Raw genomic sequence first — 12,558 nt, forward strand, 5'->3', positions numbered from 1 at the left:
CACGCAAAGCGCCTTGTGTATGCCTCACTTACCTCTGTAATTGCCTTGGGGGATTTATTGGCTTTGTATGCTCGCCCTGCACCCTCTGGGCCTTCTCCTCTGGTCCTTGCCTGGCTGCTGGCCTCTGCTGGACCCTGAGTGATGGGGCCTGGAGCTCTAGGCCGGGGCCGGACACACCAGCCCAGGGTGGTGAGGTCTTGCAGAGGGGCCCCGATGTGTGTACACACCCCGTCCTACTCTAGGCCTGCAGCTGGACTCAGAAGGACGAGTGGCTGAGGCACCCCCACGTGGCTTCCAGACCTCAGGGGCCCTGAGGAGTAGCGCCAATCTGGGGGTGCAAGGTGGATGCAGAAAGGACACTGGAGAGACTTTGGTGGCACTCATGGCCATGGTTTCTCCTCTTCCTCCTCCCTCTGGCTCCCGGACCCCCACGTCTGCTTTGTCTGCCATCTACAGACCCCCACCCCCACCCCCAGGTGTCTTCCCAGCTGTTCTGCTCATGCCCTCCTGCCTCTCACAGCCAGGTCTGCCACAGGGGGCGGCAAAGCATTGGCCCCAAGCTTCTCATTTCAAGAACCTTTGACCTTTGTATGCATACTTCAGCACACTCCTGCAGGGTTGGCAGTCAGGAGGCACCTGTGGACTCCGAAGACAGAGCTGGGCAGAGGTCAAGCGTGTGGCCCTTAGCAGCAGGCAGAACAGGTCTCAATATCTTCTCCAGTCTCTAGCAGAGTGGTCTTGGCCATGTCACTTAACTTCTCTGAGCCTCAGTGGCCTCATCGCCAATATGGGTCTGATAACACCTGCCTCAAACAGTTATTGTGAAGGTTAAATACATAGTAATACAGCAAACTACAGGAAATTGCCTTTATTCGACCTGCTTTTGACATTAATAAATATTTATTGGGTGAAATACTACATCAATAAACTCTATATCACCGATTAGGTTGATGCCTGCACTTTTCTTTTATACTCTCGATGTTTTGTATTTGTACAAATGCTACCTGCTGATTTTAAAGAATTCAAGGAACACAGGAAAGCACAAAAAAGAAAGTAAAAAGCAAAACAATAAAAATAAATCTCAATTTCAGGAATTAAGCCATCATTAATGAATAACCACCATTTCCAGCAATCTTTTTGCATTGATACAGATAGAAGTTTAGAGAGATAGATTGATAGAAATATTGCTATGAGTAGGAACCCTATTGAACATTTTAATATAATTTATAAAATCTAGTTTTAGTTTATGTTAACAAAAGAAAATGAATGGAAGTAACGCCACAGGGAACCACATGACTCTAGTAAATGCCTCTTTATCACAGGGATAGTGTTTTCTAAAAAGATCATGTTAGCAAAAAGATTTGAAAGCAACAACAATGGAAATATTGATCAGGGAGAGTCTATTATGTAGAAGGAGGAAAAAGGTGACTACCATAATCGAAATTGAAGGTATTAAATTAGCAAATTTCAAAGAAATACAGCTGACAGCCAGATTGAGAAAAGGGAAAGAAAACGTACGAAGAGAGATCACATGAGAAAAAGAAAAGACAAAAGACGAAAAAAGAACAGGAGAGGAAACAGGCGGAACCGTGCAGGGGTTTGCATGCTGCTCACCACGCGGTTACACAGGGGTCTTCAGCGGCATGGGTGGCAGTCTGGCGGCTTCCATGCCCGGAATATTGGGTGAGAGGGAGGGGAGAGGCTAAGGGTCACACCAACCACAGGTGAGTGACACCTTGCATGCAGATTCCAGGACCACCCCATTCCCAGAGAGAAAGTTGAGGCCGGAACTCCGAATCCTAGCCCGAGTGGCCTCTCCTCCCAAGAGCCCCTGACCTCAGCTGCCCTTGCACCTCAAGGCATAAGACACCGGCTCATGGCCACTTTCATGCCTACAGGCCACCCGTGGCCAGCAGGGCTGGCGTAGCTGCAGGTCCCACTCTCCTGTCTAGGGGCATGGCCTCCAAAGGCAGCTTGGTTGGTTCTTGGGTGAGTCTCCCTCCTACCCCCTTTTCCCACTCTCCTGGAGAAGCCGAGGAGGTCAGGGTAGTTTGGGACAGAGGGAGAGAGGGAGGGACAAGCACCTCCAGGACACAGAGGTCCTAAGGAGAGGAGGAAGAGGAAGGCCCTTCCCCAGGCACCACTGTGGAGATGCTTCCGCCCCAGGGCAGTGAGTGCGTGGGTCTCTCCTCTCCATTTCCAGAGGCCCAGCCCCCAGCCACACCCTGAATACAAGACAGTGACACTGTGCCCCAGCGAGGAGGCTTTGGGGCTGACTCAAGTCACCTGAGCCCATGGGAACCTGCTGGCGTTTTTCCAGAGATAGTGAGGAGGTCCAAGGTCCTTTCCCGGCTTCTCTGGAAAGGGGTGGGCTGGGCCGGGACTTCCCTTTGCCTGTGGGAGGGGTCAAGGGGGAGCAGCTGTGGTCTGGGGGGACGCCCAGGGGCAGAGGCAGGACCTGCAAACAGCAGGCAGCAAGAGCTCCTCTCCTCCCAGGCAGGAGAGGTGGGGCCTGGAGGGGGAAGGGGGAAGAGGAGAATCCAGGGGACTTCCAGGTCCCCTCTGCATCCCCCCTGCACCCTGGACAGCCAGCCTGCCCCCATGAAAGGAGGAGGAGGAGGGGAGAGCATGGGACAGCAGGGGGGTCCTCGGCTCTGTGCCCCTCTAAGCCTCCTTAATCCCCTGTATCTGGCAATAACTGTGTTAAGTGCTGGTGTCCACAGGCCCCTCAGAAAATATCCCTTCTCTTCCCTGACCCCCTGACTTGGAGGAAGAGGACCGGCCAGGCCTGCCAGAGGAGGGTGGCCCCAGGGCTGGACAGACTGGCCTGGGCGTGGAGAGCAGGAGCGGCCAGAGTGGAGCGGAAAGGGAGGCGGCAGGGGAGCAGACAGCCCAGGGCTGCTTTGGGCAGCTGGAGGCTGAAGAGCCAGGAGGCAGGACACTCAGCCCTGGGGCAGGAGGGGCCGGCACTGACCATTCCTTCACTTGGGACAGGCGTGTCCCACTCTGGTGAGCTCAGGCAAGCCCTGCTGTCCTGCGGCAGACAGACAACCACTGACCAAACTCACCCTGAAGACAGCTCTAACCCTTACGGGGGAACCTCGGCTCAAATCTCCATCCAAGACAGCTTCATTTTCCCAGGCCCTGCCCTCTCCTGTGTGGGCGGGAGACCCCTTTCCCACTGGAAGGTGCTGCTGCCTTCCGCTCGGGCCAGACTCTGGGCCTTCTCCACCCTCCGGTGGCAGCTCCCACCTGTAATCCCAGCACTTTGGGAGGCCGAGGAGGGAGGACCACTTGAGGCCAAGAGGCCGTAGAGAGCGATGAGCCACTGAGCTGCAGCCCAGGCAGCAGAGCGAGACCTGGTCTCCCAAAACAAACAGAAACTGCAGTCTCCCTCTCCCTTCTCCCCTCCCAGGGGCTGGCCGAGCTTCAGGGCTCCAGTTGGAGGAGGAGCCGTGGTTGGGACTCTCTCCTCTGGTGCTGGGGTAGGGAGAGAGGAAGGGACACTGGGCTCCTGACTTCCCTGAGCCAGGGGTCCCCAGAACCATGGCCACTGCCCTACTGCTGCTGAGAGCCTGGCACAAGCGGTGCCAGCAGCCCCGGCTGCCCGCGACGGAGGGCTCACTCGGGGAGGCTCCCCTGGGCACAGGGCCCGGTGCTTAGCAAGGCCTCGCACTTGGTGTAATGCTCCGCTGTTGCTCTTTTAAAATCCTTAATAATTAGGCTTTTTTATGTTTTGAATTAATTTTCTTTTATAAGATTATGGAGAGAAGGAAAAATTTTTAATAATTGTTGAACAAGCGGCCCTGCATTTTCATTTTGCACAGGGACCCCAGCAAATGACGTAGCCCAGTCCTGCCTGCCTGCCAGATGTGTGCCTTGTAGCGTGGGGCAGCTGGTGACGTCCTACTGCGCTGCACCTTGCCCCCCACGCTTCAGGGGGTTCTAGAAGCCTACCTTGCCCCCCACGCTTCAGGGGTCTCCAGAAGCCTGAAGCCACTGGACTTATCCACGCTCAGGGGCGACACTCAGGCCTGGGGCATACGTGGGATCTCAGGTCCCATCTGCTGATTCTTAGAGACCAGGAGCCTCGGAGGTGGGGGGCTGTAGAGCCCCGCCCCACCCAGCGGTCCCCCACATCATCGCTTCAGGAGTCCCTGGCCAGGGAGTCCTCTGGCTAAGCCGACATCCAGCTGGGCACCGAAATGCAAGCCTCTCCCTCTGGCAGCTCCCCATCCTTGACCCGGGAATTCCTTGATTGCTCCTGGGCCACCACCCCTCCTTCCCTGGCTGGGGAAGCCAGGGGAGATTCTGGCCACCTGTTTCCCTCTCTTGTTTTCTTATTTTCTTGGGGTAAGGGCCTGGCGGGAATTGCACAGATTCTGACCCGAGCCCCTTACTAAAGGGCGGTCTGGGGCCTACTGCTGGCGCCCACTTAACTGGACTGTGGGAGACTAAGCCCCTTCTACCCGGCAAGAACCCCCTTCAACATCTTGCAACACAGACGTGACTGCTTTGAAGAAAATACAAGAGGGTTATGTGACAAAACAAGAGGAACCGCAGGGACAATGGCCTGGAAGGCCTCTCTGTGACATTTTGATGGGGGAAGCAGACAAGGAACAAATGCACGCATAAATAATAATAAATAAAATACGCCAGGCACCGCGGCTGTTATCCCAGCACGGTGGTAGGCCAGGCGGGAGGATCACTTAAGGCCGGGAGCTTGAGACCAGCCTGGACAACACGGCAAGACCCCGTCGCTACAAAAAATAAAAAGTTAGCCAGGCGTAGGGTGTGAACCCCGTAGTCCCAGCTACTCTGGGGGCTGAGGGGGCCATCAGCCGAGTCCAGGCAGTCAAGGCTGCCACTGCGAGCTGTGTTTGCACCGCTGCACTCCAGCCTGGGTGACAGAGTGAGACAATGTCTCAAAATCATAATAATAAGAATAATAATAATAATTTCATGAGACATGGATTTAGATGTGTTTCTCAAGAAGCAACCAGTGGAAAGGGACGGAACTGACCCAGACCTGGGTGGGTATACCTAGAGGAGAGGAGAGGGCTCATGACCAGGCTGTGGGGACAGGAAGTCGGCAGGGGAGCCAGAGCGCCGTGGACGGGCTTAGAGCAGAATTGCAAATCCACGCTGTAAGGGCCCCTGTTTCTCTGGCAGTGGCTGGGTTCTCACAGTGAGGGACAGAAAATAGAGACGGCAGCTCTGGTCGGATGGTTCCTCCTGCCACCCTGAAGGCTGCAGAGGCAGCAGGGAAGCAGGGAGCAGGAAGGCTCTGGCCTGGCAGGATCCAGGGGGACAAGGGACTCAGGTGTCTGATGGGCGGGACACTCTCCTTGAGGAATTCCCCGGGGGGCTGTGTCCACAGCTTTGCTCCCCTCGGCCTGGAGGCAAGCACCTGAGGGACAGAAGCTGGGGGACAGGTGTGAGGCTCGCCCACCCGCTTTGCTGTCTGGGCGCTCTACCTTGACAGCTCTCCCTCGGGACCACAGATAATCTTCCCTCCACACTTTCTCAAACCTCTGTTTACGCTTCAAACTCAGGCTGTGTTGAGGTCACCCCCTCTCTGCCAAGAATTTGGAGATCGTGGGTAAAAGGCTACCCTGCAGGAGGGACAGATACTCTGATGAACACGCGTAACTTCCAGCGTCATAAAATTCACTCCCAACCACCCATACACGGACGGTATCCTCAGGGCATCCCTGAACCAGAGGTCTTGTTTGTGTGCAGCGGGTGTCACAGGGAGGGGAAAGTGGGTCCCCAGAGTGGCGCTGGTGCATGGCGGACCGCTGGCTTTCCAGGGAAGAAGAGCCCAGGCTCATAGCATTTGCTGATTCCTGTGATATAGATACTGCCACCAAAGTGGCCCTAGGGTCACCGGCATGAATTGGGGTGTCAGGGTACTTTTGGGGCCCCAGGGCATTCTGCAAGGTAAAAGGGCACCCTCCCTGCCCCAGGTACCTCCCAGGAGAGCTGCCTGTTTGTGGCCCTGCCTGGGAGACTCCAGAAGACTCCCTCCCGCCAGATCAGGGTCACGGCAATGGAGAACAATGCCGGACAGGCCGGGCTGGCACTGTGCGGGCATGGGGGGTCTGGGAGAGCGTCAGAAGCTGCTGGGGCCTGTCCTCCACGAACTGGGCCACTGTGGGCCTTTCATCTCACGCCTTCCTCCCTGCGCCATCCCAGCGTCTGCTGGCCTTGGCCTCTTCCCACTCCACCACCCCCAGTGCGGCAATTACGGCGATAATTAGGCTGCTTTGATCATCCTTAGAAATGGCCACATTGGGGAGGGACGCTGCCAAGCAATTAGGGGCAGAGGGGCGGGGAGCTCAAGGGCTTCCTCAGGGGGTGGGACAGCTGAGAAACCCCAGACACCCCATGCTCCTCCCTCCAGGAGTGTCTGCCCCCAGCATAGCTGCAAACTCCTGGGGGTAGAGGCAGACGGGAATCCCCCCATCCCAGCCCCAGCCCCAGGGCCCGCCCCTGCCCACCAGCCCCCCTCTGCCTGGCCCTCGGCCCAACCGTCAGCTCTTCTCCCCTGTCTTGGCCCCTTTGATGGAGCCGCAGAAACAAGGGCTCCTTTGACAGAAGGGGGGCTCAGAGCTGGGATGATGAGACTTCAAAGGTGAGGGTCAAGCCCACTACTCCATTCCCTCCCCCCATCCTGGCCGCCCTCCCATGCACACCTCCCCCCAGGCTGTCCTCTATATAGCCCCCGCAGCCCCAGTCCCCTGTGGGCTCCTAGGAGTTAAGCGCCAGGTGAGGGGCAGACCAAGGGAGGCGGGTAATTTTGATGTAAGAGAACAGGGTCAGATGATTTGAGGGACAAGAATTCAGTGCCCAGGGGCAGAAAGGCAGCAGGAGGCGGGCACCAAAGGATCAGCGCCTGGAAGGTGGACCCCGAGGAGCCAAGAGGACGTGGTGTCTCGCTCCAGCTCCTGGTCACCATGCTACTGGCTGTGCTGCTGCTGCTGCTGCCCCTCCCAGACTTGTGGTCCGCCTGTGGGCACCCACTGTACATGCGCCTGCCCCCCAGCACCCTGCAAGGTAAGCCCAGGCTGGTCCGAGATGGCGGCGGAGGCAGGAGGGGCGCGGGGAAGTGAGGCCTGGGCAGGCAGACGGAGGAAGGCGGGCTTGCCACTCCTGCGCTAAGGACCTTTGGCCACTCTGCTGCAGAAGGAGCGGGAACTGAGATATAGGTAGGAGAGGAAGGGGGAAGATGAGGCTGGAAAGCCGAGCTGGCAAGCACTGCCTAAGGGCATTTAGAGAAGGTTCCAGACTTGGCAGAGGGGGAAAGACCCAGTGCAGCACACCCGCGGCTGTCTGGGCCCCAAGGTGGGCAACTTAACCACAGGTACTTTAAGTCAATAAGCCTGAGTTCTGTAATGTCTGTACCATTGGGGTGCTGGTTTTTTTCTTTAAAAATTTAAGGAAAGGCACTTTTGAAAGCTTCCAGTCCAGCTCAGTTGAATTACAGAGATATCTTGGGCTGAGAATCTGGGTCCATTTGCTCTGGGCCCTGGGGCTCACTCTCCTCCCTACTCCATCCCGAGTTCTGGGAGCCCTGCCTGCCTCCCCCAGGGTCTCCCATGGCAGGGCTGAGGGCTGGGCCACCAGGACCAGACTGAGGCTCTTCCCCAACCATGCGTGGTTTTGTGCCCTATGTCCCAGCAGTTCTGTCGGCCCAGGGGACACAGGCGCTGCAGGCGGCCCAGCGGAGCGCCCAGTGGGCAGTTAACCGAGTGGTGATGGAGATCCAGCACACAGCGCACGAATGCCGAGGTTGTGCCCACATGCCACCCCTAGGCCCAGGGAACCTGCACTCACTGCCCTGGGCCCATTCTCCTCTCCGTCCCCATCCCCATGCCCTCCCTTGGGACTTGACTCCCCTCCTGGGGGAGAGACCGGTGGGGCTGCAAGAAGACTGGGCTTATCGAGGCCTGTCCGAGTGGAAAGCGCATGCCATGCTGGGGCGCAGCGTGTGCAAAGGCAGGGAGGCAGAAACAGCCTGGGCTCGCCATGTGACCCGTGAGACGTTCTCAGCTGCAGAAACAGAATCTGTGAGCTAGAGGGTGGGGACAGGGGAGCGGTGGGGGACAGAGCATTCAGGCCCAGCCTAGGGTGGAGGACAGGCAAGTGGGTGGCAGTTATACTCAAAGGTCTGTTTCTCAGCAGGACCTGGGCGCTCCAGGCCTCAAGCCCCCCTCCTCCAGGACCCACCTGAGCCAGGTGAGGCTGAAAAGGCTAGAGGGGCAGGGTGAGGACAGGGTGGGTCTAGGGTGGGTTTCCATGGTGAGGACAGCCAGAACTGTCCCTCGTGACACCGCTTGCGCCTTTCTAGGGCCCTGTGGCGAGAGGCGCCCTAGCACTGCCAATGTGACAAGGGCTCACGGCCGCATAGTGGGGGGCAGCGCGGCGCCGCCCGGGGCCTGGCCCTGGCTGGTGAGGCTGCAGCTCGGCGGGCAGCCCCTGTGCGGCGGCGTCCTGGTGGCGGCGTCCTGGGTGCTCACGGCGGCGCACTGCTTTGCGGGGTACGTCGGGCCCCCAGACCCCTGCCCAGCCCGGGGCCCCAACGCCAGGTGCAGCACCTTGCGGGCGGTCTGGCGGAAGACACGCGGGAGAGCCGGTCTCTGCTGCCCCCTGGCGGCGGCCGGCCCGGGCTCCCCGGCTCCCCGGCCTCCAGGCGCCCGCACCCGCACAGCCAGGGTGCCCACCCGGAACGGTGGCACCGCGCCGAGCATTCGCCCCCCCCCTCGCCCGGCCCGCCGGTCCTACCGCAGGTGGAGAGAGCCCGGCGTTCGAGCTCGCTGGGTGGTGCCCGAGGGCAGAGGGGCGGGGTCTCCCGCGGGCGTCGCTGCGCCCCTGTCCTTCCCCGTATCACCCGCCGCTCGCCCCGCAGCGCCCCGAATGAGCTTCTGTGGACTGTGACGTTGGCCGAGGGGCCCCGGGGGGAGCAAGCGGAAGAGGTGCCGGTGAACCGCATCCTACCCCACCCCAAGGTGAGAGGACAGTCCCCAGGGCCTCGGAGCTGGGAACAGCACCCCCAGCGCGCGCCTTGTTGACCCTGCGCCGCCACCCTCTCCTCAGTTTGACCCGCGAACCTTCCACAACGACCTGGCCCTGGTGCAGCTGTGGACGCCGGTGAGCCCGGCGGGGCCCGCGCGCCCAGTGTGCCTGCCCCAAGAGCCCCGGGAGCCCCCCGCCGGCACCGCCTGCGCCATCGCGGGCTGGGGGGCCCTCTTCGAAGGTATTAGGCAGGCCTGGGTGAGCCGCGCCCACGTGGGAAGAATGGGGACATGGAGTTTGGGGAGGCCCAGCTGCCTTGCAAAATGCTGCCAGGTCTTGCAAAGGGGGAGGACTCAGGGAGGGCAGTGGGAAGGGGACCCCCACAGCGGGGCTCCTGCCCTCCAAACCCGAGCCCCTCCTTCCACCCCTTCCCTGCAGATGGGCCGGAGGCTGAGGCAGTGAGGGAGGCCCGAGTTCCCCTGCTCAGTGCCGACACCTGCAGAAGGGCCCTGGGACCCGGGCTGCGCCCCAGCACCATGCTCTGCGCTGGTTACCTGGCGGGGGGCATTGACTCATGCCAGGTATGAACCCAGATTGATGGAGCGGGGTGCCACCTGAGCCGTTCCCCAGGCACAGGATGGCTTCCTTTCCTTACATGGCCCGGCTATCACTCAACTTCTCTGAGCTATGTCCTCATGGCTAAAATGGATACAAGTGGTAACCACAGAGGAGCTCCCAGCTGCCTTAACCTGCCAGGTGCCAGGCAGGCATAACAGGGGGCAGGTGAATGCAGTCTCCTCTTTCTTGGCCCCACAGGGTGACTCTGGAGGCCCCCTGACCTGTTCTGAGCCCGGCCCCCACCCCAGGGAGGTCCTGTTTGGAGTCACCTCCTGGGGGGATGGCTGCGGGGAGCCAGGGAAGCCGGGAGTCTACACCCGGGTGGCAGTGTTCAAGGACTGGCTCCAGGAGCAGATGAGCGGTGAGCACACCCTTCCAATGCTCTCCTCCCCAGAGCGTCCGCGCACCTAGCTAGGACAAGTCGTTTCCACCGGGCCCGCCCCCAGCTCCCTTCTGCTATGGAAAAGCCTGTCTCCCTCTGGGGAAGGGGCCTGGGGCAGGGTCTGGGGCCCAAAACAGGGGTAAACTGGCCCCTGTCCCGCCCGCAGCAGCCTCCTCCAGCCGCGAGCCCAGCTGCAGGGAACTTCTGGCCTGGGACCCGCGCGAGGAGCTACCGGCAGACCCCGCCCGGCTCTGCGCCTTCTACGCGCGCCTGTGCCGGGGCTCCGAGGGCGCCTGTGCGCGCCTGGCGCACCAGCAGTGCCTGCAGCGCCGGCGGCGATGTGGTCAGTCGGGTTCCCTGGGGCCTGGGCTCGGGGCAGCTGGCTTGGCCCACCCCTGACCGCCGCGCCGACCCTTGTCCCGCTCGCAGAGCTGCGCTCGCTGGCGCACACGCTGCTGGGCCTGCTGCGGAACGCCCAGGAGCTGCTCGGCCCGCGCCCGGGGCTGCGGCGCCTGGTCCCCGCCCTGGCTCGCCCCGCTCCGTCGCCCCGGGAGTCTCCCCGGCACCTCGCCCGCGAGCTGCGGCTGCACTCAGGTACCCAGCGCCCTCCAGCCCAGCCCAGCCCAGGCCCCGCCTGGCCCCACCCTGCGCAGCGGAGCCACTTTCCCGGGCCTAGGCGGTCCCCTAACGCTACGCCTCCCCAGGATCGCGGGCTGCCGGCGCACGGTTCCCGAAGCGGAGGCCAGAGCAGCGCGGGGAAGCCACCGGTAACGACGCCCCCTGCGACTTTGGGGAGGGGACTAAGGCAAGCGCCGGACAGAGGCCAGGAGGGTCTTCTCCAGGGCGCTGCGCTGGGAAACACTCATGACACCGGGCAACAGGGAGACCCGCTTTCCTCCTTCCCCCAGTAGAACGGATGATTCTTTGGGGGGACTTGTGGCTTTGGGCTCTCATCAGTGTCAAACAGAGATACTCTGCCTGGTGTTATGGCTTAACATCTCTCAGCCTCAGTTTCCCCATCTGTAGCATGAGGAGGATAAGTCCCCTGTTTGGGGCTGTCCTGAGGTACTGGTGGGAGTCCCAGCCCCAGCCCCTACAGAGGTTAGTTAGGTTGTTCCCTGGCCCCTCCCTGCCCGCAGGCTGCCCTGGGCTGGAGCCCCTGCGACAGAAGCTGGCCGCCCTGCAGGGGGCTCATGCCTGGATCCTGCAGGTTCCCTCAGAGCACCTGGCCATGAACTTCCATGAGGTAGGTCCCCAGGTCCCAGACTTCTTCTCAGTGGCCTGGGAAGGCCAACCTGGCTAGAGTCCAGGCCAGAGACGGTGCAGAGCGTACAGCTCTGATGGGTGGGGGAGAAGGGGGGCACCCACCCCACAGCAGGAGGAGGAGTTTTCCCCCCAGCAGCCTGGGGTTGCCTCTGCCCAGCTCTGGGAAGGGTAGAGGGCCCAGGGGAAGGGAGTGGGAGGGCGGGCTGCTGCCTGTGAGCTGGGCAGCCTGGGGGACATGTGGGCAGGTGTGAGTGGAGGGGCTGGGGGTGTCTGAGTGAGCAGGAAATGAGCAGGGGTGTGGGGGGAGGGGAGGGGAATGGGTCTAGGGGAGAGTTTCTCAGGTCCAGGAAGAGAGGAGTGGGTTTCTGGGCCCCTGACCCCCTCTTCCCTCTGTAGGTCCTGGCAGATCTGGGCTCCAAGACGCTGACCGGGCTCTTCAGAGCCTGGGTGCGGGCAGGCTTGGGGGGCCGCCATGTGGTCTTCAGCGGCCTGGTGGGCCTGGAGCCGGCCACCCTGGCTCGCAGCCTCCCCCGGCTGCTGGTACAGGCCCTGCAGGCCTTCCGCTTGGCCGCCCTGGCAGAAGGGGAGCCTGAGGAACCCCAGATGGCTGCGGGGCAGGGGCTGGGGCTGGGGAGGAAGGGGCAGCACCCCCTCAGCCCCCAGATCCCCCCAGCCAGGCAGCCATGAGCCATGTCTGGACGCCTCACCCTGGTAAAGACTTACTGCTTCCAGGGGCTGAGAGGGGTTCAGGGAACATGACAAACTGTCACTGCCACAATGGGCTGCGTATGTGCGGGTAGGGGGGGACGGGGGTCCTGGGCCCCATGTGTCTTCCCAGGTTTTCGATCAGAGAATCACAGCTGCTTTAATAAATATTATTTATAATCCACGGAAATGACTCTGGAGCTTTCTTGGGATGGGGCCCAGTGGGTGGACATTTAATCTCAAGGGTGGGGCCCAGGCAGGGCCCAGTGTCTGGAAGCAGTTGGCAGGGGTCACAGAGATGCCGCAGAGGGGACGGGAAGCCCCATCTGAGCATATCTTCTGCCTCCCAAGAAGTGGCAGCAGCTGGCCTGCCTGTTACCCCCACCCGTGGCTTACCGGTGTCCGGTGTCTCCACCCAACCCCCAACCTCACTGCCCAGCCTGGGATCTTGGGCTCCTGCCCTGGCTGGCCAGCCCCCCTCCCCGCCCGAGGTGTCGGGCTGTGTTTCCGGCTGCCTTTCCCACTGCCCCGCCCCCAGCCCGCACCTGTCAGCTCCCCCCACCCTCACT

General features: G+C 61.0%; 1 protein-coding gene across 1 annotated transcript; it reads left to right on the forward strand.

Moving 5' to 3' along the window:
- The first annotated feature begins 6,940 nt into the window (after positions 1-6,940).
- PRSS56 (serine protease 56) lies at positions 6,941-12,139 on the forward strand. The gene is made up of 13 exons (XM_076005384.1): positions 6,941-7,059; positions 7,687-7,794; positions 8,188-8,241; positions 8,354-8,543; positions 8,912-9,011; positions 9,100-9,259; positions 9,457-9,599; positions 9,835-9,997; positions 10,185-10,361; positions 10,448-10,612; positions 10,723-10,785; positions 11,158-11,264; positions 11,681-12,139. Exons 1-13 carry the CDS (start codon positions 6,960-6,962, stop codon positions 11,969-11,971), a joined length of 1,821 nt encoding a protein of 606 aa, XP_075861499.1. The 5' UTR covers positions 6,941-6,959; the 3' UTR covers positions 11,972-12,139.
- The last annotated feature ends 419 nt before the right edge of the window (positions 12,140-12,558 follow it).

This window comes from Microcebus murinus, chromosome 8 (genome assembly GCF_040939455.1).
Source record: "Microcebus murinus isolate Inina chromosome 8, M.murinus_Inina_mat1.0, whole genome shotgun sequence".
NCBI classification, from domain to species: Eukaryota; Metazoa; Chordata; class Mammalia; order Primates; family Cheirogaleidae; genus Microcebus; species Microcebus murinus.

What these genes read in the sequence shown, in the direction of transcription:
- PRSS56 (XM_076005384.1), top strand. Translation starts at nt 6,960, where the DNA reads ATGCTACTGGCTGTGCTGCTGCTGCTGCTGCCCCTCCCAGACTTGTGG. An exon ending in GCCCCCCAGCACCCTGCAAG is followed by an intron (nt 7,060 to 7,686) that starts GTAAGCCCAGGC and finishes ATGTCCCAGCAG; the next exon opens with TTCTGTCGGCCCAGGGGACA. An exon ending in CCAGGACCCACCTGAGCCAG is followed by an intron (nt 8,242 to 8,353) that starts GTGAGGCTGAAA and finishes GCGCCTTTCTAG; the next exon opens with GGCCCTGTGGCGAGAGGCGC.